The 23,725-nt window shown below is 34.9% G+C and overlaps 1 protein-coding gene across 4 annotated transcripts in view; it reads right to left on the bottom strand.

The window, feature by feature from the left end:
- Positions 1-23,725, bottom strand: part of hyd (E3 ubiquitin-protein ligase hyd) — a 1,108,663-nt gene that overhangs the window by 686,210 nt on the left and 398,728 nt on the right. For 3 of the 4 annotated variants that reach the window (XM_067760031.1, XM_067760028.1, XM_067760030.1), the window contains one exon: positions 19,111-19,332. The exons of the other annotated variant lie outside the window; for it this stretch is intronic. In XM_067760031.1, coding sequence (XP_067616132.1) covers positions 19,111-19,332 — 222 coding nt within the window. The remainder of the gene's footprint in view (positions 1-19,110; positions 19,333-23,725) is intronic. 4 annotated transcript variants of the gene reach the window in all.

The raw sequence follows: 23,725 nt of genomic DNA, 5'->3' as shown, positions 1-23,725 counted from the left end.
ACACTCCGAATTTTTATAAATTTTATTTTTTTTATACGCAGCCAATAAATTTGTTTAGAGGTAAAATACTTACAACTTCGCTTTTTGAATCCGAGCTGGGCGCCGTGCAATCACTTATATTAAAATCTGGATCAACAACCGAATCGTCAGTAGAAAATAGTGATGTTGGTACTCACATTGCTAATGTCTAACAGACTTAATGCGTTTTCACTTTCCATTTTTATAAAGAAATAGTCTTAACAACTCGACAGTATTTCGTTACCTTAACAGCTTATGTAGAAAAAGGGAAGAAATTAGCACACACAAAAAAAAACTTATGTTGACTTAAAATACCATTATCGGCAAACGAAAATTTAGCAGAGCATTTTAAGTGGACTTAAGATGATCTGCAAAACGACACAATTTTACTTTTTCATCATTTTTATTGTATTATAAGAACTTATGTCAATTTAAGTTAAGGAAATGTGGAAGGTTATTTCATACATAAACGCTTAAGTATTCATAAGGTCTTTGCTTCTATTTAACTTGATAAAAATTGACCAATATATATTGAGTTTATGTTGACATAAGTTTTTGTGCACAAAATATTTAATAGCCAATAGACATTTAAAAAAACTTAAGTTAACGTAAGACATTTTTTCGTATGAATTATATTCAAAAAATAAAGCCGTTGAAAATGTTAACCGTCATAACTTTTTCCAAAAACGGGGAACTCGGAAACGGATTGAACCCAAATGTGCATTGTAAGGAAATGAACCCGAATCTGACCTTAACTCGATTTTGACTTAACTCGACTTAAGATGTTATAGTATATTCCCACAGACATATTTTAAGACTGCGAGACTATTTCACTTGCAGATTTAAGCTTGCCTTTGCAATACATTTATTTCAGCATTTCTTGATATGGTTAACTATGCTAATCAGTGATTTAATATTTTGTAATTTTGGACCTCTCTGCAAAAGTAACTTGAATTTTTTTATTAGAGCATGTTAATGATATCTTTATGAAGTAAGTCACATCTGGGACAGTCTTGAATACTGTTACTAGCAAATAAATACCTATGTATCGAAATTCAACAGCCTCTGTAAAGCATGTTTCAATGTATATAAGTATAAGTCAAAAGTAAAAGTAATTATAAAAAAAAACAACAAGCAACTCTGAAATTTAAAAAAACCATTTTTCCGATTTACAAAGTCTTCGGCATTGTGTGCATAACTTAAAATAATCAAAGATTTGATAGTTACTTTCCACTAGATCTAGGGATGTGATGTCTCTGTGCATTGACTAAGCTTCCCGTTGCGTTTGGTACAAATGGCCTAAAGGCATCAGGGCAGCGGTCGTCACCTCTAAGCGCTTTCACGCAACTCTTTTGTAAAACGCTCAGGCAAGCGCATCGCATAGGAATGTATTCTGCTGTGCCCATTAGGAACTCTACTGCGATAATTTCGTGTAAAATTACTTTTGAAGTAATATTTTTGGATATATTTTTCGGTCACCTGTACGAAAACAATGAAGCTTTGTTTGATTTATTTAATTGAAGGCATGTAGAAGTATTTTTAAATGCATTCAAGAAAACAATGCGATACGTTAATTTTGAAAGCTACCAAGTTCGACTGGGTTTGTTTACATGACAGCACCATTTCTTCTCGCTGATTGGTTGTCGCTATTTTTCTAGAAAACAAAATGAAGAATAGACATCGACTGACAAAAATTTATTTCGTCTCACTTGAACTTAAAAATTGAATATGGAATATACATATTAGTGAAAAGTTTGAAGTTGAGAAAATAATTTAAGGTTATCACGCATTTATCTAATAGAATATAATAAATAATAGCCGTTATTTTTAAAGGGTTTTATTTAGCATAACTCTGTGTAGCGAACAGAATTTTGTAATCGAAATTTAAGTAACTTCCCGATAAGCTACAAGCTTGAAACTTGGAATATGGTTCAGAACTCGATGAAAATGCCATAATAAGACAAAAATTTCAGATAGGTGACGCATGGATCGAAATATTTAAAAAAAAACGTATTTGTACTCCGATTAGGCTCATATATGGAACACATAATAAATACGGGAATAGAAATCGGCTTGTGAAAAAAACTCCCGCTAGGTGGCACATGGATCGAAATATTTCAAAAAATCATATCTGTGCTCCGATTAAGCTAATATTTGGAACACATATTACATAGATGACTAGAAAGCGACATACGAAAAAAATCGCCGCAAGGTGGCGCAAGGATCGAGATATTAAAATACTGATATTTTATGAATTTTAGAAGTTTTTACAGTGTACCTTTTACTAGCTTCGTCGGCAGTTTTTTTTTTATTTTTGGATTTCAAAGCCAAGGAGAAAGGGGGATTTTGTACAGATTATTATTTATAAAAACGTATTTTTTTGTTTTCTTGGAGCCCCTGCAATAGTTTTGAAAATTTAGAAAGTTTTGGTAGCGAATGGTATCGAAATTGACCGCTTTTTTTAATGAAAAATACGACCTATATCGTTTTCAAGACTTTTAGACAGTTTATTCATATAAAAAGATGAAATTCGCATGACACCAACGTAATTTTTTATTAACAGTTAATAGTGTAACTATATTACTATTAATTACGTTAGCTGGCTATAAGCTTTTTTCTTTATATCTCATGTTTGTTCAAAATGCTACACTGTGTCTGGATGCGATGTTTTTTCTATTGTCATAAGCAAAAAATATATAAAAAATAAAAAATTTCATTAAATGACATAAGTACAATATTGACTACCTACCCAATTGGAAAATTTATTGCTCATACAATATATATCTCCCTGTCTTTCTCAAGAATATGTTAGCAAGAAAACGTTGGATTTCGCCGAAATAAATAAGTTAATAATAATAATTAGTTTTTCTCTCGCACAGGAAGATGTAAATTTTTTGTATCCTATGCGTCAAGCGAAGAAAGGTCTATTTTACAATCAGATTTGGACACATTGCTCAATTGTTGCACCATCAACTATATGCCACTTAATCTTAAAAAATGCAAATTTATGTAGATTACTTCAGCCAGCTTCCTACGCTCTTAACAATTAAAATATTGAACAGGTATGTATACATTTTTATATAGACCTTGGGGTTGATATTGACAGTAAACTTAACTTCAACCTTCATATTACTACAACTGTTAATAAGGCTAGAGGTATTCTAGAGGTAAGGCGATGGTATAAAGAATTCAGCGACCCGTATGTTACTAAAGCTCTTTTTACAACATTAGTCAGCCCGATATTACAATATGGTGCAATAATTTGCAACCCGAGCTACGAGGATCGTATTCTAGAGGTAAGGCGATGGTATAAAGAATTCAGCGACCCGTATGCTACTAAAGCTCTTTTTACAACATTAGTCAGCCCGATATTACAATATGGTGCAATAATTTGCAACCCGAGCTACGAGGATCATATTGGTTGGCTAGAATCAGTCCAAAAACAATTCTTACCTTTCTCCTTAGGGGATTTCCTTGCTAGTCGTAGGGAAATGCTTGGAATTGTATTTATGATTAAATTACTAAATGTTTCGGTCTCTAACTCATTCCTGTTGAGCGAAGTAAACAACTTGAATGTCCCTTGCCGGCCTTCAAGACATCTTAAACCTCTCTACCTAAAATATTGTAGATCAAATTTTGAACTAAATGAGCCCTTCCGCTGTTTGCGTCAGACTTACATCTCCCACTATAGCACATTTGATGTTTCGAACTCGCTTTTTTGTATTAAAAAATCTGTTCCTTCGTCTCTTAATAGTAACTAACTGTATTCATTACATTTTGAATAAATTTTCTACTAATTCTATCCATTATATGTCTGTATATTTATTACTAATACGGCATTTGTTTTACTTAGCTGATGAGGGTTCCTCTGTAGCTGAGCAGTTTTAGATTTCGACGGTTAACAAACCATTGCCTTACAACGAACGCATGAACAGGATAAGCCTGGTTTCATTTGACGATTTGAGGGCAGTGCGGTGTCACAACGTCTATAAAAAAATATATATAAAAAAAACCTCTTTCCGCTCGGAACACTTTTTTTTTCAAATGAAAATTTTTCTAAATGCGCCATTTACTTGATGGGATCATTTAAAAATAAGTAATAAAAAACTTGAATTCTTTAAGTCCTTTAATTGGTGGTGCTAAAACGTACAATAAGAATCATTATTTTCTACTTTGGTTTATATTATGAAAACAACTTCTTAGTACTGAGAACAAGTACGTATCTTTTTCTGAAAAAAATGTTGGGGAAACGGTTAAGCAGAATTAATGTGTAAAAGTAGTACTGCGGAAGTGCTTAGACTTCAATTGTTCGATTTAAGTTTATGAAACAAACTTATAATACCCTACCCCACTCTTGGCAGTGGACATGTTTGTGTTCTTTTCTGGAATAAATATTGCATGATTTTTGCAGCTCTCCCGAAAGTTTGCGTCGTCATTTAATAAAATATTGTCCGAAAAAGCATCATTTTGTACAAATTTAGTGATCGTTACATTATTAAATAGTAACAATAAGAAAGAAAGGAAATCCCCATTAGATAGGATTGCAGAAACTTTGCCATACATGCGCTAATTTCCTACTGGTGCGCTTGGTGTGTAAAATTATTTGAATAAATTTTTTATTTTTATTTGACAATTGCCTAAATACGAATGCTAACGATGCAAATTCAGAGACTTCACCTTTAATACAAATTCTAGCGTTTTCGGGACTCCAAATTTCTTGAGAAACATGAAGTGCCGTCAGAAAACCGCTTTTTAAAGCTTACCTAATTCAATATTAATTTAACATGCGCGCATACATATTCATACGAATATACACAAAACTATAATAGTAGTACCTATTTGAATTTAGGAATACTTTTTGAAGTTTTTGAATGTTGCTTAGTATTAAAAGCAGAACATTCACAAAAGTAGGATGTTATGAAATTTCTTTGACTTATCAGATCACAATAGTTTAAAGGTTCTCAAGAAATTATGGTCTTATTATACAATGTATATTATTTTTTCAAAATATGTGATTATTAGTTTGAATTGAAAATGTTATGCAACGAAGTTTGAAACCTTTTTATTCCTGAATTAATTTTAACCCTTATGATTTGATGCATAAAAGGTTATCCTAAATAATATTGTGCACTTACGTAGGTTAGGTTTTTGAAATCTAAAGAATATCTAATCCCGGTATTAATTACAATACAAAATACCGAAATTCCCGGGGTTCCGAAATTATAAAATATTGACATCCCTAATATAAGGTGAAGTTTTAGAATTTGTTGGCATATGCTGCTATTATTCGGAAACTAAAAAAAAGTTTCTAAAACTTAGTTGTGGAGACCTCAGAAACTTGTACGGTGAGTACGTATATATATATATTTTTACTAATAACATAAAAAACATTAAAAGTGCAAGAAACTTTTTTTTATGAAAAAAAGCACACAAAAAAACTACGTAAATAAAGAATACCAAGATCAGTAAGATCCATGGTTCTTAGCAAGTAGGTAGAGTTTAGAAATTTTGCAGTAAAGTAAATAGTTTACACCCACTTAAAGAGATTGCTCGATATCACGCCGATTTTCACAGATTTTAATATAAATGTGCCATATGTTGTTGTATGGTGCGAAAGTGTTGTGAAATTTTGGATGTATTCATTTTACTTTATTCGGTAACGTTTTACAAGACGGTTCACCACCTAATTTTCATCGGAAATTATCAAAGGTGGTATCAAAATACGCGTCTTGACCTCCGTTTTTAGAATCCAGACGCGAAAATTAAAATTTTTATTTCTGTCAAAAGATATAAGCAAAAATTCGGTTATAATTTTCATGTGGTTGTTGTTGTTTGTCAGATTTGTTGTACACACACACACTAATGCAGAAAGGTGTTCTGCGCGCATTTAGTTTTGATCCCCAAACCGGTGTCGGACCCACACAGGGTCATTTTTTATAAGTGTGGCCGAAGGCCGCCAACGCAGAAAGGTGTTCTATGCAAAAAAACTATGGATCGGGCCTCATATTTCGGACCCTCTCGGGGTCATTTTATGGTTTTTTGTGATAAACTTTCGACAGAAATAAAATTTTAGATTTCCGCTTTCGGATTCTTAAAACGGAGGTCGAGACATGTCTTTTGATACCACCTTTGATAATTTCCGATAAAAATTAGGTGGTGCACCGTCTTGTAAAACGTTACCCTATATTCTACCCAAGGTTTCATCTGTCACTCTGCATCATAATGGCATAAACTAATTGAGATAAAATGTATCAAAATGATCACGGGGAAAAAAGAAATTGATTGAAACCGATGATGCAAACTTTACAGTTGGGTAGAAAACTTACTGTAGACAACTTTTTCTTTTCCAATTTTTACCATGAGAAGGTAAGTAATAATTTTTCTAAATTAAAAAATGCTTCTGCTTACTGAAAGAGTCTATAGCATTTGTGAAAGCGACATTTTATTCAACCGTTATTTCGCAAAATAAATGTTCAAATAAAAAATTTATGATTTTTATGTATAGAGCGGGTTTATGATTTTTATGTATACAGCGGGGTGTCTGTGGTTCACAGCTGTAAAATCTTACGTTTGCGATTTGTGCTATTTGGGTGGTTTTGCACTTTGTCTATGACAATTTCCAAAAAAAATGTTGATAAGCACTTATTTTCCATTTAGCTTTATTTTTTTTAAAGCTGTGAGAGCGAATTTCAAGGGCTCCTTCGAAACAGGCGAGCAAAATTTGTTAAAAAACCTAAAAAAATGAATCACCAAATATGCTCCGAGGGTTAATTCAATATGCCCAAGTAAAAAATCACTATATCAGCAACTCCAAAAAAAATTTAATATGAAAGACAGGAATGTTCAACTTGCCGGAATGATACTTTTTTTCAATATAACTCGACATTTTTAAAATTGTTATGCTTAATGCTCTTGACAAGTTGTTTTAACTCTTCTCACTCTAATTATCTTCATAACAACTTTTTCAACCAATTTTTAAATCTAAGCTTTCATAAAATGGACCTTAACATTTTTTATTACTATTTTAGGTACTATTTACGCATTTTTGTAGCAAGTGATTGGTATTGAATGCATGACTTCACACACCAGAAATGTGAAATCACCTGAGTGCACTCATTGATTTCAGTACATTTATTTCTGCAGGCTGATTTAGCATTCTTTTCAATTGCATGCGGTGCTGAATGAAATCCTTATTTCTCTGCATGATTGTAGAATTAAAAAAATGAAAACATAATTCTCGTATGAAGAAAAAATTGTGAACAACTGATTGTAGAAAAGCTCTAATTTCAAAAAGCAAATGATTTCATTCTTCATCAGCTCTAGAATGAGGATACCTTAGTTGCAATATTTTTTAGTGTAGAAGCTTTGAAAAAGATAAATAAAAATCATGTATGCTAACACAGCAGCTATTTTATGACTTTGCACAATTTCCTCACTCAAAACAAATTTTTTCTCCTGACTTAGCACTTTTACTATTTATTTGCCAAACTATTTCTAACTATTGGCGGCCACCATGGTGTGATGGTAGCGTGCTCCGCCAACCACACCGAATGCCCTGGGTTCACACCCCGGGCAAAGGAACATCAAAATTTTAGAAATAAGGTTTTTCAATTAGAAGAAAATTTTTCTAAGCGGGTCACCCCTCGGCAGTGTTTGGCAAGCACTCCGAGTGTATTTCTGCCATGAATCCTTTCTCTTTCTAACACACTGCAGTTTTACACTTCGGTCAGGAACATGCGTTTGACACTGAACGAAGTGTCAAAATTACCGGAGTTGCTGTCGTGGAAAGCGACGCAGGGAAACAAAAAGGGAGTGGAATATCAGATATGGGTTGCTTTGATGGTAAATTTTTTTTAACGAATTTAGTATGAAAATGTGGTGCACCTATATGGGTCTTACAGAAAATTATACAAAAGTCTGAATTGAGGTATCTGAGGACGCGTAGTTATTCCAGTATTAAGGATACAAACACGGGTGCTAAGTTTTTCTACACGTTCAAAAGTTCTCCGCGAAAAACAGTTTGAAACCGAGGTCGACTGCAATAACCCGTCGAAAAATGTGTGGAAAGTGGTATGAAAAGACGCGTTTTGTCCTGTTATCAATAGTCCAAAGGCGAATCAGTATTCGAATTATTGGAAGCGAGGCGAAAACGCGTCTATTAATACCTCCCCCGACGGTTTTGGTCGTGTTTTAGCAATCGTCTCCGGTAATAAAGTATCACAATTTGTTAAATAAAATTGTCCCAAACATATGGATTTTAAAGAGAGATGTAATTAAGTGCTCGTTTGAAAGTAAATAAGGATATTTCTTTGTATTTTTACAATAAAAATTTTCCGCAGTTTTCGTTAGCAGCTACTACACTTTTCTTGGACCTAAAAAGTACAACAGTGATGTATATTGGAACGATTTTCCGTCATCCCTTGTCAAATTTGGTTTTGAGAACGAAAATCGACACTGATGATGGCATAACGCCGAAACCGGTTTGTCTCAAAACCAAATTTGACAAGGGTTGATGGAAAATCATTCCAATATACATCATTTATCCACCCTGTCGGAAAATCAACAAAACAAAATAAAAGTACAACAGTGGCAAATAGCATTCACAAAAAAAAAACGAACAAGAACAATCATTTTATCAGGTGAGCGTGGCTGTGTATGTGCGTGCTGCTACATATCCTACTTGTAGACATTTACAATGCGTTCACCGTGAAATACTTTTGCTGTTTGGAAAGCGTTTCAGCCATAGTACAGGTTTACAAGTATGATATGTATGAGAAGGAAACAATTCCTTTCTCTTTCTAACACACTGCAGTTTGAAACTTCGGTCAGTGTCAAACTAGCGTGGACCCCAGTGGAACCTGCGTGGAACATGCGTCATTGTGAATGATAACTAAGTGTGATATCTTCTGCATAGACGTCAAAATTCCAAAGTGATTGGATCACCTGATTTGTAATTGACTATCGCTGTCTCATTCTGTATCTCTTTCTATCACCCGCTGAAGATAGGCGCCGCCATATTGAACACCCTGTCAAAACGCTAAAAAGTAGGCATATTGAACATCCTGTCAGGCAGTTGACAGATAAGATATCACACTTAGTTATCATTCACAATGATATGCGTTTGACACTGAACGAATTACCGGGGTTGCTGTCGTGGAAAGCGACGCAAGGTAACAAAAAACGAGCGGAATATCAAATATGGGTTGCTGTGATGGTGAATTTTTTTGAACGAATTTAGTATGAAGATGTAGTGCACCTATATGGGTCCTACAGAAAATTATACACAAGTCATGAATTGGGGTATATGAGGGCGCGTAGTTAGTCCAGCATTAAGAATACAAACACGTGTGCTAAGTTTTTCTACCCGTTCAAAAGTTCTCCGGCTAAAACAGCTACTACACTTTTTTTGGTCCTAAGGAGTACAACAGTGCCAAATAGAATCCACAAAAAAAACGAACAAGAACAAGCATTTTATCAGGTGAGCGTGGCTGTGTATGTGCGTGCTGCTACATATCCTACTCGTAGACGTTTACAATGACAACTGCCACATACTTTATCTACAAACTAAATGCTAAATATCTTAATCGTTGTCAAGAGAGTAAAGACTTGGGTGTAATTTTTGACTCTAAACTCTCTTTTTCTAGTCACATTGATTTCGTTGTTTCAAAATTTGTTGCAATGCACAGTGTTTCGTGTAGAACAAGCTAGCTGGACAAAAACAAAGTTCTTATTCCAAGAAAAGTGTAATGAGAAATGAAAGAAAACAAACAAAATAACGGGATTGTTGCTTTTTTTTTGATATTTTTGCTCATATATATTGAGTAATTGAAGTAAGAAGGCAGGAGTGGCCGTAAAATGCATTGATTAATTTGCGAAATTCTTGTTGAATATTACGCTTCATATTTCTTTTAAGTGAACACTTTTATATAATTTTTTTGATGGATTCTAAGCTCGAAGGTAAGTAAAATTTTTTAATAGTAATTCTTTCGCAATTAGAGTATTTTCAATATATTTAACATTCCGTTATTAAGAAGAAAAGGAATTTTTTCTCTATATTTTTGACTTTAGGGACAAAAAAGTTACATACATCCGCGGATATTCGGGCTAAATTTTACATATGTTATAGTCGCAAGTATTCTCTAATAGTCGAAAGAAAAAACCATTGCGAATTCTTTGCACATCTATTTTTAATTTTTTTTTTTTTTTTTTTTGTAGATATAGTTATCTCTACATATAAAATAGGATGTATGTACGTACCGGCTCAGACGAGATATTTGAACCGTTAAAGCTGTGGCCATAAAACACACAGAAACTGCCACAATCCACCGCACCAGTCTCCAAGGCATAAAAACAGGTACATACCAAGCAATCCTAATGCAGGTATAACCACACATGAACGCTACACAAAACAACCGCATTTGGTATCATCTACGCCAATACCTGAATGTAATATAAATACTGCACAACTGATAACAAATCAGAACGATCAACGACACTTAAGATGGCAGCAAAACAATCATCAACTATTCACCCTGTCGGAAAATCAACAACACAAAGCAGTTTAGTTATAACCGTACCAAGAACGGAGCTTTTTGACATTTGGGTTCAACATTCGAAGGAAACTAGATATAAAGAATTATTGAGTTTTATTTTACTTAGGTACGATTTAAGCGAAGCAGCCGAGTATTCGATAAAAAGTTTAAGCTTACAAATATCGGCATATTCGTCGAAGCTGGATCAAAAGTGGAACACTTCTGGAAGAGATAAGGAGCGATTTTTGAATAAAAACTCGGAGTGGCTTTCGGGTCCAGACTTCACATTTACAATAACGGTGGATTCAAAGTTGCCATCAGACCAACCAACCACTTTTTCAGGTAACCCCGGCCCCGGAAGACGAAGGAAGGACTTTTTAGCTGCAGTGAAAAAACCAAACGGCGTCGAGTGGATGACCTCTTGCAATCTAGAAGTCCTGGTGAGTTACTTTATGCGGCAGAAGTATCAACGCGTATGTCCGGCAACAGAAATGTTGCTAACACTATACAAAAATCATAGGAAACCACTCACATATCCGGCAAAAAGATGATATGTGAGCCAGATGCAAGATGCTTGAGCAATGTAGAAGCTTTAGCATACTACGTAGATAGCAAGTCGACGACTCATGGGTACAAAACGACTCGGAAGTGGAGCATCAAGGCAGGCCATAAGGTTTATCCATCATTTTATAGTCTAAGAAAAGCTAAGGCAGAATGCTATCCAAATGAAATTGATGTGGGTGAAACACGTGCGGAAATTAAAGTCCAGTCCGTATTAGATAAAACTGTTGAGCGTTTAGTTTTAGCAAATCAAGAAGTTTTTGTTAGTTTATTACCTACAAACTTGACGTATACTTTAATCAGCAAGTAGGGTTGCGATGAATGCTCTGGCCATAGCACATATAAGCAAAAGTTTACATGCAGTTCTGACACTGATGAGTTTATTTTCTTTCGTTCCTCTTCAATTACAGGATGAAAAAGGTAACATTGTTTGGCAGAATCTTCGACCTTCTTCTATCATGTATTGTCGTCCAATTAAATTTATTTTTTCTAAGGAAACAAAAGATTTTATTGTTTTTGAAACGAACAAACTTTTAGAGGAGATAATTGCGTTGTTGCCAACAAAGTGCATGCTCGAAGAATACGAAGTTTCCGTAAATCGCAATATGCTTCTAACAATGATTGACGGAAAAGTTTGCAACGCTTTGACTGAAACTTCTTCCGCACAAAAGTGTTATATTTGTGGTGCCACTCCAAAAGATATGAATAATGAGTTACGGGACTTTACGCCTAACCGAGATAATCTTGGTTTTGGTTTGTCTACTCTCCATGCATATATAAGATGTTTTGAATGCTTGCTTCACATAAGTTATCGCCTCGAAGTAAAAAAATGGCAGCTTAGGAATGAGGCAGATAAAGAGAGTGTAAAGCTACGTTCCAACGAAATCCAGAATAAATTTAAAAGTGTACTTGGATTGATAGTAGATAAACCAAAACCAGGTTTCGGCAATACCAATGACGGCAACACTGCTCGTAGGTTTTTCGAAAATTCTGAGGCTAGTGCTGAGATTACGGAATTGGATGTAACGCTCATCAAAAGATTCGACACTCCTTCGCGCATTAGCATCTGGGTAAATATAAATATCAAAAGATTTGAAAATTTTGCGGTCGAGACTAAAAAACTATACATAGATCTCTATCCATGGTTTAATATGCCTTTTACAGTTCATAAAATCTTAGTGCATAGTACTGATATTATAAAATCAGCAATTTTACCTATTGGTCAACTTTCTGAGGAAGCACAGGAAGCCCGTAACAAATATTTGAGACGATTCAGGGATGATAACACACAAAAGCAGTCGCGTGAAGCCACGAATAGAGATCTTATGAATATGTTGCTTATAACATCGGATCCTTTAGTTAACAGTTTTAGGGAGATACCTAAGAAAACATTTAAAAGTCTGACTTCAGAAGTCTTAAATTTACTGTCCCCCGATAATGTTGAGGAGTCAATAAATACCCCAGTTGTTTCAAGCTTTCACAGTAGTGTTGCTGATGCTCATGACTATTCCACAAGTGACTCATCGAATGAAAGTGATGATAGCGAATAATGACATAATTATAAAAGATAACCTACGCTATAACTTTTTGTTGGATCAGGTTTTATTTAATTTAAATCTATTGCCTTTTCTACTTTGTATGATACTTTACTTTTAAATTTTTTTAATAAGTAATTTTCACATAATTAATTTAGATATTTACATTGTTATTATTATTATTGTAATTCACTTTTACATTCCTGACTGTTACTATAAAATAATTTTGTAAAAATTGTAGTGCCAGGATAAATACTCAAATAAATACAAAATATGTATGTACATATGTACAGTCACTCACATAAATAAGTAGAAACCCCTTTTTGGACAATTTTTACAATTTTCGCTTTCGCAAATTTATTTTAACAAATTTCCCATAAGAAAATTTGTCACGATCTATAACAAAAACTAAATTATATTTAAAAAATGTTTGAAAAATTCGACGAATTTTCATAAAAAATTATAATTTTTTTTTTTCGGAACCGTTAGAATTTTTTAGAGTATTGACATTTGGAGTCCATTCAATTTAAGTAAAATAAAGTAATATTCTTAAGTCCTTTAAATTTTTTTGGATCTATGTCACTTATTCAAGTTACTGTATATGAAATAAGCAAATGTATGCATATGAAGTAAAATTTTGGAAAAAAATCAAAAAAAAAGAACATATGGCTGAAAAAAATGACGTAGTTGTAATAAATGACTGCATATGAAACGGAAAAGCTCATAAAATAATTTTGTCCAGCTAGCTTGTTCTACACGAAACACTGTGCAATGGTTGGATTCAGTAGACGTAATACCAGTGACTTTAAGGACCCTGTGACGTTGAAGGCACTTTATATATCCTTGGTCAGAAGCGGTGTTGAATATTGCTCAATAATATGGAATCCTTTCTATGAATCTAACTCCTATAAAATTGAGAGAGTTCCAAAATTGTTTACAAAATTGTTTTACGTATGCTTCACTGGCCAGACGGCGTCCCATCATATACCAGCAGTCACAAATTGCTTGGTTTTCAGGCTTTGCATGACAGAAGAACTTTTATCTCACTCATGCTTGCCTATAATTGTAATAAACTTTAGCACGAATTGCTCTGATTTATCTACTTTGTTCATTCCATATATTCCACTGCGTGATCTTTGGCATAATAGATTATTTATCGAAATAACTCATAAAACGAATTATGCTATGAATGAACCTATAACTAGGACTATACATCTAGCAAATCGATTCAGTAGTGTTATTAATTTAATAACAGACTATATATGATGGAAGCATGTAGTTATCGACATTTAAGAATTGAAGTGGATTATAGTCAGCGCAAAGCGTTTATAATACACCAAAGGCATATCTCAATTGGGTAAATCCAATTTCATGGGGTTGTGTTCGCAACCCTCTCAATGGGTTTCCAGCACAATATATAGCTTCTCCAACCCAATTGTCAACTCACCAATCGTGGCGAATCCTGTTTCATTGACAGCCGAGGCTCTGGCGACCCCAAGTTCCTCATGGAAATAGGGGGTGGGGAGGGAGGGATGGCCTAGAAGGTTTATTGTGATCATATAAATCATTCCCGAGATGGTCGGAGCTAGTAGTACATGTACTTTTAGACTGAATGAATTAAATAAAATGCGCGCACAAAGAAATGACTAGTAATTCAAATTGATATTATTGACAGGTTGACTTAACACATTTTTTTTTAACAGCTGACGACTTAGCACATTTACACATCATTGCCCACAGCACGTAAAAATGAAAAAGTTTAATATTTTTTTTTTGTGATCGATGTATTTTGAATTCAGTTTTAAAACTGCATTAAAATACAATTTAAAAAAAAAAGTGACTTAGCACATTTTCACATTAAGCTAACGATATGTATTAGAGGTTTAAGCCGATCACTTTATCGGCGGCGGCGGCGTAGGCACTATTATATACCGGCGGCGGCGGCGTGGCCGGCGCGCCGTCATACACCGGCTTTCTTACTTTACGAAGCTTGATTTTTCTATTAAAAAATTATATTTAGGAAAGGTTTTGCCAATGTGGAAAGATCCGGGGTTTTTGCCTCAAAGTCTCGCGGATCGTTCAAAAAGTTTCAGGAGTGGCTCCTTGCGGAGGGACTGTCCTTCGTTTACTTACTCCAGGGAGGCTTCGAAGCTAACCCCGGTGTAAGAGAGCCTTACTGCTGCGTCTGCCGGAAAAAATTTAAGTACTTAAAATGGTCACACTTTTGTCTGTATGTCTCGTGCAAAGCGTAGTTTCACCGAAAGAGATGTTCTGGGCTAACTCCTAATACTCGTTGCCGAGACGATTTTTTTAATCTTTTGTGGGTCGGTGCTTGTCACGTACAAAGGCGACTTACGGTTGCTATTAATGGTATTTTTATACTCATGACTCTCTTGGTACGATTTAACGATTAGTACCAGTGATGGTCTTTTGTTGAAAGGGTGCCTCCATTTTTCGGCTGTTATAAGAGCTATAATTTCCGATGTGCGAACAGTAACAATCCTGATGACCAGTCGTTACCACGCCTACAGACCCTCACACCACATACCAGAACAGAAACTGTAGGACTGCGACTTCGAACTCATACCTTCGTCGACGACACTTTCCTAGGAGCTCTAGGTGTAGCTCCGAAGAATTTCTAAAGGATTTTTTTTCGCGCTATGCTGCCGACCACTACCAGACACCTTTAAAAGTTTGGGAGTAACTATTCGGCCAAGCATGCCGCCCTCGAAATCGTAGGCAGTCCAAGTATTAATTCATGGGTGAAAATAGTATAATCCTCGGCGCATCTACATAATTTAAATTTTACAAGGACCCTGGATAAAGTTTTTTTAAATGTAGACCAAAATTTACGAACCTTTGTGTTCGAAACATTGATTTCAATAGTCTTCGTTAAACCAAACCGAATTTTGTAATGTTGGTCGACCGATTTTAAGTTGAAAGATGTTAAGGTTACATGCTTAGCCCAAACTGTTGTTTTCCGGTCTTTTGATGCAAGAGTTCATTATGCATAACCGCGTAGCTTCACTTTTTAGACTAGTTCAACTGTCCACTACGTTAGGGTAGTAGCAACCCGTCATTTGTTCGATTGTCTTGGGAAAGCTTTTACTTCATTACTTTGAGTGTTCCTACGTACTCACATATATAGCAGGAGTCGTAACGTGTAGGTGATATTTAAACTTGGTTGATAGGCTATAGGCTATAATCAATGTGATTCACTCCAAGTGACTAGTGGGGATAGGGCCGCCAACTTTAGGAAATGTCAAACCGGGAAACTTGGGTGTTGAAAGATGGTAAAATTTCGGACGCTATTTTTAAGTTTCGCATATAAACAACAGATGTTTGAATATAAGGCCACGTGATTTTTCAAACCCTTCTCATACGTATCATAAGTATGAGGTGAGAATCATTTCAAAGGAGTGTTTGAACCCCTGTACCTACTGAAGGATGTAGCATCACTGCTTTCGCTTATCCTTTTAGCCAATCGGGATATTGGATTTTTTTTTTTTAAATCGGCACCTTTTTCGGGTAACTTCCTTTTTTCCTTTTTTTTTTCCTTTTTTAACTTGACGATTTAAAAACATGTTCCACTTGGATCATTTAAATTTTTTTTTTAACTTTTCGTTTAGTGTTTTGTTCTAATAACTTCGTGAATTGGTTGATGCAAAATCCGTGTTTTTTAAAAAACTTTTGAACGGTTAGAAAGAGTTAAATTTGGCAAATTTCGCTCCCCCAGCGGGCTAGGGGGCTTAGAATATACCCGCGGTATGTATGCCTATCGTAAGAGGCAACTAAAATACCAAATTGATTCAAGGGGTTGTGAAGCGCAACCATTTCAAGGGGTTGCCAGCGCAATATATAGCTTCTCCAACCCAACTGTCAATCTCACCTACCCGTGACGAATCCTGTTTCTTTAACAACTGAGGCTCTAGCGACCCCAAGCTCCTCATGGGTGTAAGGGAGGAGAGGGCGGGATGGCCTAGAAAGTTGCATGTGGTCATACCAAATCGTTCCCGAGATAGTCGGGCTAGTACCTATATGGTGCTTGTTACCGGAACGTACCGGATCTGTATCCGGCGAAGGACCATCAACATCGATAACACTCCCCAGGGCCTTCGGGGGGTGTCATTATCGCTACAACAACAACAGTTAAATTTCGCAATTTGATTATTATAACTAGCAGTGATGCGCATCCCTTGATACCCCTTTCGACCATATCGGACCAATTTTCGACATGTACAATAAAGGGCCTAGACATCCATAAATGAGTAGAAAATATAGTACCGCACCGAACGCCGCCGCCGCGCCGATATTTTTGACATTCGGCGGCGGCGTGCGAAAAACACCTAAATCGGCGGCGGCGTTTATCGGCGGTGTATATCTCTAATATGTATATGTGAGCTATCAGTTCACTCTTGGCAAATGCAAGTGTTTTGCTCGCAGAATGTCGATTGCATTGCTTTGTTTTTCATAATAACAAACAAATTATATGTAAAACGAAAATGTGTTTTACTTTGTTATTGTTTTGCGACAAATGCGGAAGGTCAAAACAGTCAATTCCGTACAAAGCAACACAAGAATCTAATAAACGCAGCCTTTCTGTGTCTTTTAATTACAATCTTTATTCTCGTTGGTAATTTTGTGTTTTTATATGGATAAATATGGACGTATAAAGTATTTCGGTTTTCCTAAATCTAACCGCGGTAGATCAGACGTAGACCCCGTTTCTAACATTTGCTAAATAATTCACAACACCCAAGAGCTGCACCAATTTTCATTAGAAAATGAGCACAAGCTAAAAAGAGAGAAACGAGTATACGACAGGGTCTGCTCCAGTGTGGAAGAAAATTATGGATATATTTTTTTTATAGATGCGCCTGGGGGAACACGTAAAACGTTTTACTTTGTTAGCTAAAGTTCGTGTTGAAGGTAAACTTGCTGTTGCAGTTGCTTCTTCAAGCACTGCTGACACTTTTCTACAGGGAGGCATGCTCGATAAAAAATATTGTCCCACGGCCGATGTTCTTCAGAAAGCATCGCTTATAATATGGGACGCGTGCACAGTGTCTCATAAGTGCCACTCGATGCTGTCGATTTATCACTTAAAGATTTAAAAACTTTTCAGGCGGCAAACATACATTTGTATTCACAGGAGACTTTAACAAACTCTACCAGTGCTACCAAAGTGCATAAGGAAATCAGATATGTGTTCGAATGTACAAACGTTAAAATTGTCAGCCAACATGCGAGTGAATATTTGTGGAGCTGGCCTTCATACTGAAAACAGGCAACTGCTACGAGCCCATAACCTGCGATGGTTATGCAATAATGATGGAAATCGTAGGACTCTTCGTCAGAACAATTGAAGAATTTATAGATAATGTATATTTAGATATAGCTAACTTGCACCACAAGCACTCCAAGTGCTAATATGACTATGAACTATCGTCACTTCAACGAACTCAGCCGAAGACGAAATTGATAAAGCTGTTTGTGAAAGTATATAAACAGATTGCCAATTTTAAAATTCTTTTGATGAAGTGACAGTTAAAGAGGACGTTGTTCACTATCCAATGGAGATTTTTAACTCTTTAAGCCCCTCTAGGATACCATCTCAAGCCTCTCAATTTATGTCATGGTACTCGACTACAACTCACGCAATTGGTGCTTAATATCATACAAGCGATCATATTAACGGGCTCTGCAGAAGGCGAAACACCTACTTTTACATTCAAAAGAGTCCAATTAAAAAAATTCAACCCAAGGAAAAGCCTTTAACTATGTTTGCGTAGACCAATGAGGGCCTTTCTTACGATCCACTATATGTCGCTCTGCCACGAACTGGGGCACCACAAAAGCAATCTTTTCTCATTCGTGGAATTTACAATTAAACAAAGAATGTTGTATTTACGGAAGTCTTGAATTAATGAAGAAAATGTACCTTATTTTATGTAATAATTTTTTACGTTCTACAATTCAAATTACTTATGTACGTAATGCTATATGAATTGTTACCTTTTTGCGTTTTGGTTTTTTTCAAAGTTGTTATAAACAAATTGTTTATAACGTTAACGAATTTAAAAATGTTGGCATTTCATGCAAGAGTGGGTAGTACATTATTACATTCTTAGCAGAAAATATACATAAAATATGGTTGCGCTAGTATTTTATAAAATATAACCGACTGTTTTTTAATCAAAATAAAGGACAAAAATGTCGATCACTGAGTGATGCTGCTATTTTTCCACTCACTGCTCAACTATTACGCAGTTAAGCACTGGATGCATAGAGTGAGTTGAAAAATATACAAGTTGGAGGAATTTCGACCCTGGTCGATACTAGTTATTTTTATACGGTAAAAGTGCACAATTTATACACTCTAAAAGGATTAGTCAGGTGGTTAACGCAGAAATGGAATGATGTATCGATCCAAGCATACATTTTATATAATTTCAAAAAGTCACCTGATTCAGAACCAACTGTAGCCCCAGTTTGCAAGCTTCTTTGTGCATCTTGATTACTGTGGTTGTCATCGGAATCTGACTCGGTCTCTGGATCGTTAAACGGAAAATCATTATCGCTTTCATCATCTTGAATAACCTCGTCATTTCGAGCAGAATCCAGCATATCATCCTCATGGCTTTGGTTACTGTTTCCTCTATTGCTTTCCTCACCCATCTGTGCTTCTGTTATTATTAAAATATAGGCATATATATTAGAGTCGGTTGATTTGAAAACATAAGAAAACTAAAATGTTGTTTGGATCAGTCAAATCAGATTTGCCTAAGGAACTAAAATGTTACGCTACTGTTTTATAATCAGGTAATGAAGCATTTCAGGGGTGGTATTGTGGCAACTCCGCCAGCGGCGTCAAACAACCCTGTTGCAGAGCAACACCAAAAGCAACCGAACAATTCTACCGTGACCTGTCAAAATAGAAGGAAGCAAAAAATAATTCCAAGAACTGATTTTTAGCCACACGTCTGGCACTTTTTCATTTTTACAAATTAAAATTACTTTGCTTTATTATAAGAGTTTAATTGAATAAATAATACATTTTATAAAAATTACGACATATTATTTACACAAGGAATATGTAGAATACTTAATAGTATGAACTTAACTAAAGACTAACTTAAACTGTTCAGGGCACACTATATACTGCATTAATATTGAGTTGTACATCTATAAATATTAAAATGAATAGCTGTGCGTTAGTCTTGCTAAAACTCAAAAACGGTTTAACCGATTTTGATATCTTTATGCCTTTCATGAAAATGAAATGGTATATTAAGTTTGCCATGAATTTCAAATTTGTAAGTTTATAAAGGAGAAGAGATAGAACCATCAATAAGTATACCGAAATTATCGATGACGATCTGAGTTGATTCAACCATGTAGGTCTGTCTGTTTGAATGCAAACTAGCCTCCCAATTGTTAAGATATCTTGATGAAATTTGGTCGACGGATGTATTTTGGTGTCAGATTAGATTGTCGGAACAGACCGGATCGGACCATTACAACATATATCCCCCATATAACCGATTTTTCAGAAGAGGTTTTTTTTGTCATATCTTTCTCAATTTATCAGATAGGACCTTCAAAATTTACAAATTGCTGTCGTATATGGAACATATTGTTGTCTGCAAAAATCGTTGAGATCGGTAGTATATATGGCATATATCCCATACAACCGACTGTTCAGATACGAATCTTTTCCAAATTTGGTGCTCCCCATAAATACAGAAAACAAAAATGCAGAAACACCTTTTTTCAGAAAACATTAGTCAGAACCCTTTTTTCAGAAAGACAAAATTCAGAGGCCAAAACTCAGAAGTATAATTTCAGAAGTCAAATTGCAGAAGTAAAATTTCAGAAGTGAAAATTCAGAAGTCAAATTTCAGAAGGCAAAATTCAGAAAGTAATCAGACGACAGAAAAAAAAATTAAATTTTTCTCAAAATTCAGAAACTCTTTATTTATTAATTAATTAAATCTTTTCGCGTTTGTCATTTTCAAATGAATTTACAAAATTAAAAAAACCAAGTCTTTATATTTTATCTTGCGTTTCCGATATGGCTCGTCTCCAGCTGAAAATTGCTGCAGTTTTGTTTCTATTATTGCCTGTTCGTTTTTTATTTTATTTATGAAGATATATACATACACATATAGACACAAGTGTTCTTCATTTACTGAATGTGCTCTTTAATAATATTCCACGCCCACAACTTTATTTAAATATTTTTAATTCAAATCTTATTAGTTATTACAATGTATTAGCTTTGTTATAGTACTGAAAAGCTTTTAATCAACGCTTCAATATTTAAAATAAATACGATTAAAGTAAAATAATTACTAAATTATGTGGACAACAGTGTTCGTCACCTTGAATTAATTAATAAAAATAATGAAATATACTAGTTTCTGATATTTGGTTTGTCTTCCTTTGGACTTTACGGCTTCTTGAAGCCGATTAGGCATTGAGTGTACCAATTTTTGTGTAACATCAGGACCGATTTTTGGAAATTCTTCCTTTTAAATTCCTTCAGTAAGTTTCTTGATGTTATAGCTCGTTCTCTGATCTTTCTGTCAAGATGATCCCATAGATGTTCTATGGGATTTAAGTCTGGTGATTGTGGGTTGTTTTTAAGGTGTGGGGAGGGTTATATAAGATCCACAATCGAACAATTTCGGCTGTATGCTTGGGGACGCTGTGGTGCTGAAAGTAATAATCGGATTCTATGCCTAGCTTTCGCGCGCTCTTTGCCAAATTTTCTTTTAGTATACTCAAGTAGGCATACTTATCCATTGTATTTTCTATAAATACGAGTTCTCCGACCCTAGCAGACGACATACAACCCCAAACCATGACTACACCGCCACCGTATTTAACCGTAGTTAGAATTTATTTAATAATTTGGGAAAAATTTAAACAACGTGACATCAGGACGGACAAGGTAACAGCTGTTTCGATTATACCTTTTTTAAATCTCTTCAAAGCCTTTTCTCCCGGGAGTGGGATTCGAACCCTGCACTCCTACGATGGTTGAAGTGTTATAAACGCATTCAGCCACGTCATGCCTTAGTTGTTATAAACCTTACCCCAATTGCCTTCTTTGCATATTTTCTTTATTCATAGTCCATACTTCGTATGGAATCATATGGTAAAGTTATGCGTTGGTTAGAATATTCTTTGGATTTAATGTGGTATTCTGCCTTCTCCAAACCAAAGTACGTCCATCTGATCGGTAAACAAAGAACTCACTCTCATCGGAAAATATCACCTTGTCCCAAAACTCAACTTTCTTGCATAAATGCGCTTGAGCAAATGAAAGTCGATTAAATCGTTTGCGGTGGAGTCATGGTATGGGGTTGTATGTCGTCTGCTGGGGTTGGAGAACTCGTTTTTATAGAAAATACTATAGATAAGTATACCTACGTGAGTATACTAAAAGAAAATTTGACAAAGAGCGCGCAAAAGCTAGGCATAGAATCCGATTATCACTTTCAGCACGACAACGTCCCCAAGCGTACTGCCGAAATTGTTCGATTGTGGATCTTATATAACACTCCCCATACCTTAAAAACAACCCACAATCACCGGACTTAAATCCCATGGAACATCTATGGGATCATCTTGACAGAAAGATCAGAGAACGGGCTATAACATCAAAAAACTTACTAAAGGAATTTAAAAGGAAGAATTTGCAAAAATCGGTCCTGATGTTACAAAAAAATTGGTGCATTCGATGCCTAATCGGTTTCAAGAAGCCGTAAAGTCCAATGGAAGACAAACCAAATATCAGAAACTAATATATTCTATTATTTTTATTAATTAATTCAAGGTGACGCACCTAAATTTTTTTCTTGTCACACTTATGCTGCTACAATCACAAAAATTTTATAGGCTGTCTTCTTTTGATTTCGAATTCAAAACACATTGCGAGCATTTTCTATTAGCAATATAGGAGTAATAACTAATAATATTTTAATAAAGTTATGGGCGTGGTATATTATTAAAGAGCACATGCGTTGAATGACGAACACTTTTGTCTACATGTGTATATTAGGATGTGTCCAAACGCACTTCGAGTGACGTTGTGCCACCCTTCGATAGAATTATTTGTACCGACTTCACCCAATTTGGTGTATTATACATATTCCATAATTCGATTGGAAATGACGCCTTCTCTCGACATTGCTGTGTTCCAGACTGAAAAAAATTCAGATGTCAAATTTCAGACGTCAAAATTCAGAAAGTAATCAGACAGCAAAAAAAAATTAAATTTTGCGCAAAATGTTTAAATTGAAATTGTTTAAAAAATAACACTCTTATTATGATAAAACTTATTCACTATGAATGAGCACAGTTTACACAAATTTCGAAAAAATTTTAATAAGAAAAATTCGTGAAAAAAACTCAATTAGGGCTGCCATGAAAAAAATAAAAAATTATCCTCAGTTATTTTGTCTTTACGGCCAGCATACAAATTATCATAAAAAATATATTGAAGAATTAAGTCTCCTTGGTGCACAGACATTAGCATATACATACAAATATACCAAAAAAATAGAACTTTATATAACTTTATAATACATATGGAACGAAAGAGTATAGATGCATGTATTTTATGATTTTTAACTACAAAAGTGGTGTTTTTAGACTTTTTTAGGCAATTTTTATAATTTTTCTCTCAACCCAATTCAGTGACTTATTTTTATATTATAGATATATAATATATATATATATATATGTTGTTAGAAAATATTTGCGGGTGACAACAGTGGTGTACCATAATACCTTTTTATTAGCAGTGCCAATGCACTTGATTTGCTGAGGGTGGGTTTTGGGTTTAAGCAAAAAGGTATACAAGTGCGTTATGCGAATATTACCGAACTGTGCAGGTACATATGTACGAATATATTTTTATGTACATATTTAAGTAGATGTATGAAGCAACGAACATTTAGGGTATATAAAACCGGGCAATGAAATGATCCGTTGGAGTAAGATTAGGAAACTTATTTGCCGTTTGTGCGATTATTACTAAAACCGACGAACGATTTTGGAAGAGACTGT

This window comes from Eurosta solidaginis, chromosome 1 (genome assembly GCF_040869045.1).
Source record: "Eurosta solidaginis isolate ZX-2024a chromosome 1, ASM4086904v1, whole genome shotgun sequence".
Lineage (NCBI taxonomy): Eukaryota > Metazoa > Arthropoda > Insecta > Diptera > Tephritidae > Eurosta > Eurosta solidaginis.
The sequence above is the reverse complement of the archived record's forward strand: the minus strand, read 5'-3'. Positions and strand labels throughout refer to the sequence as shown.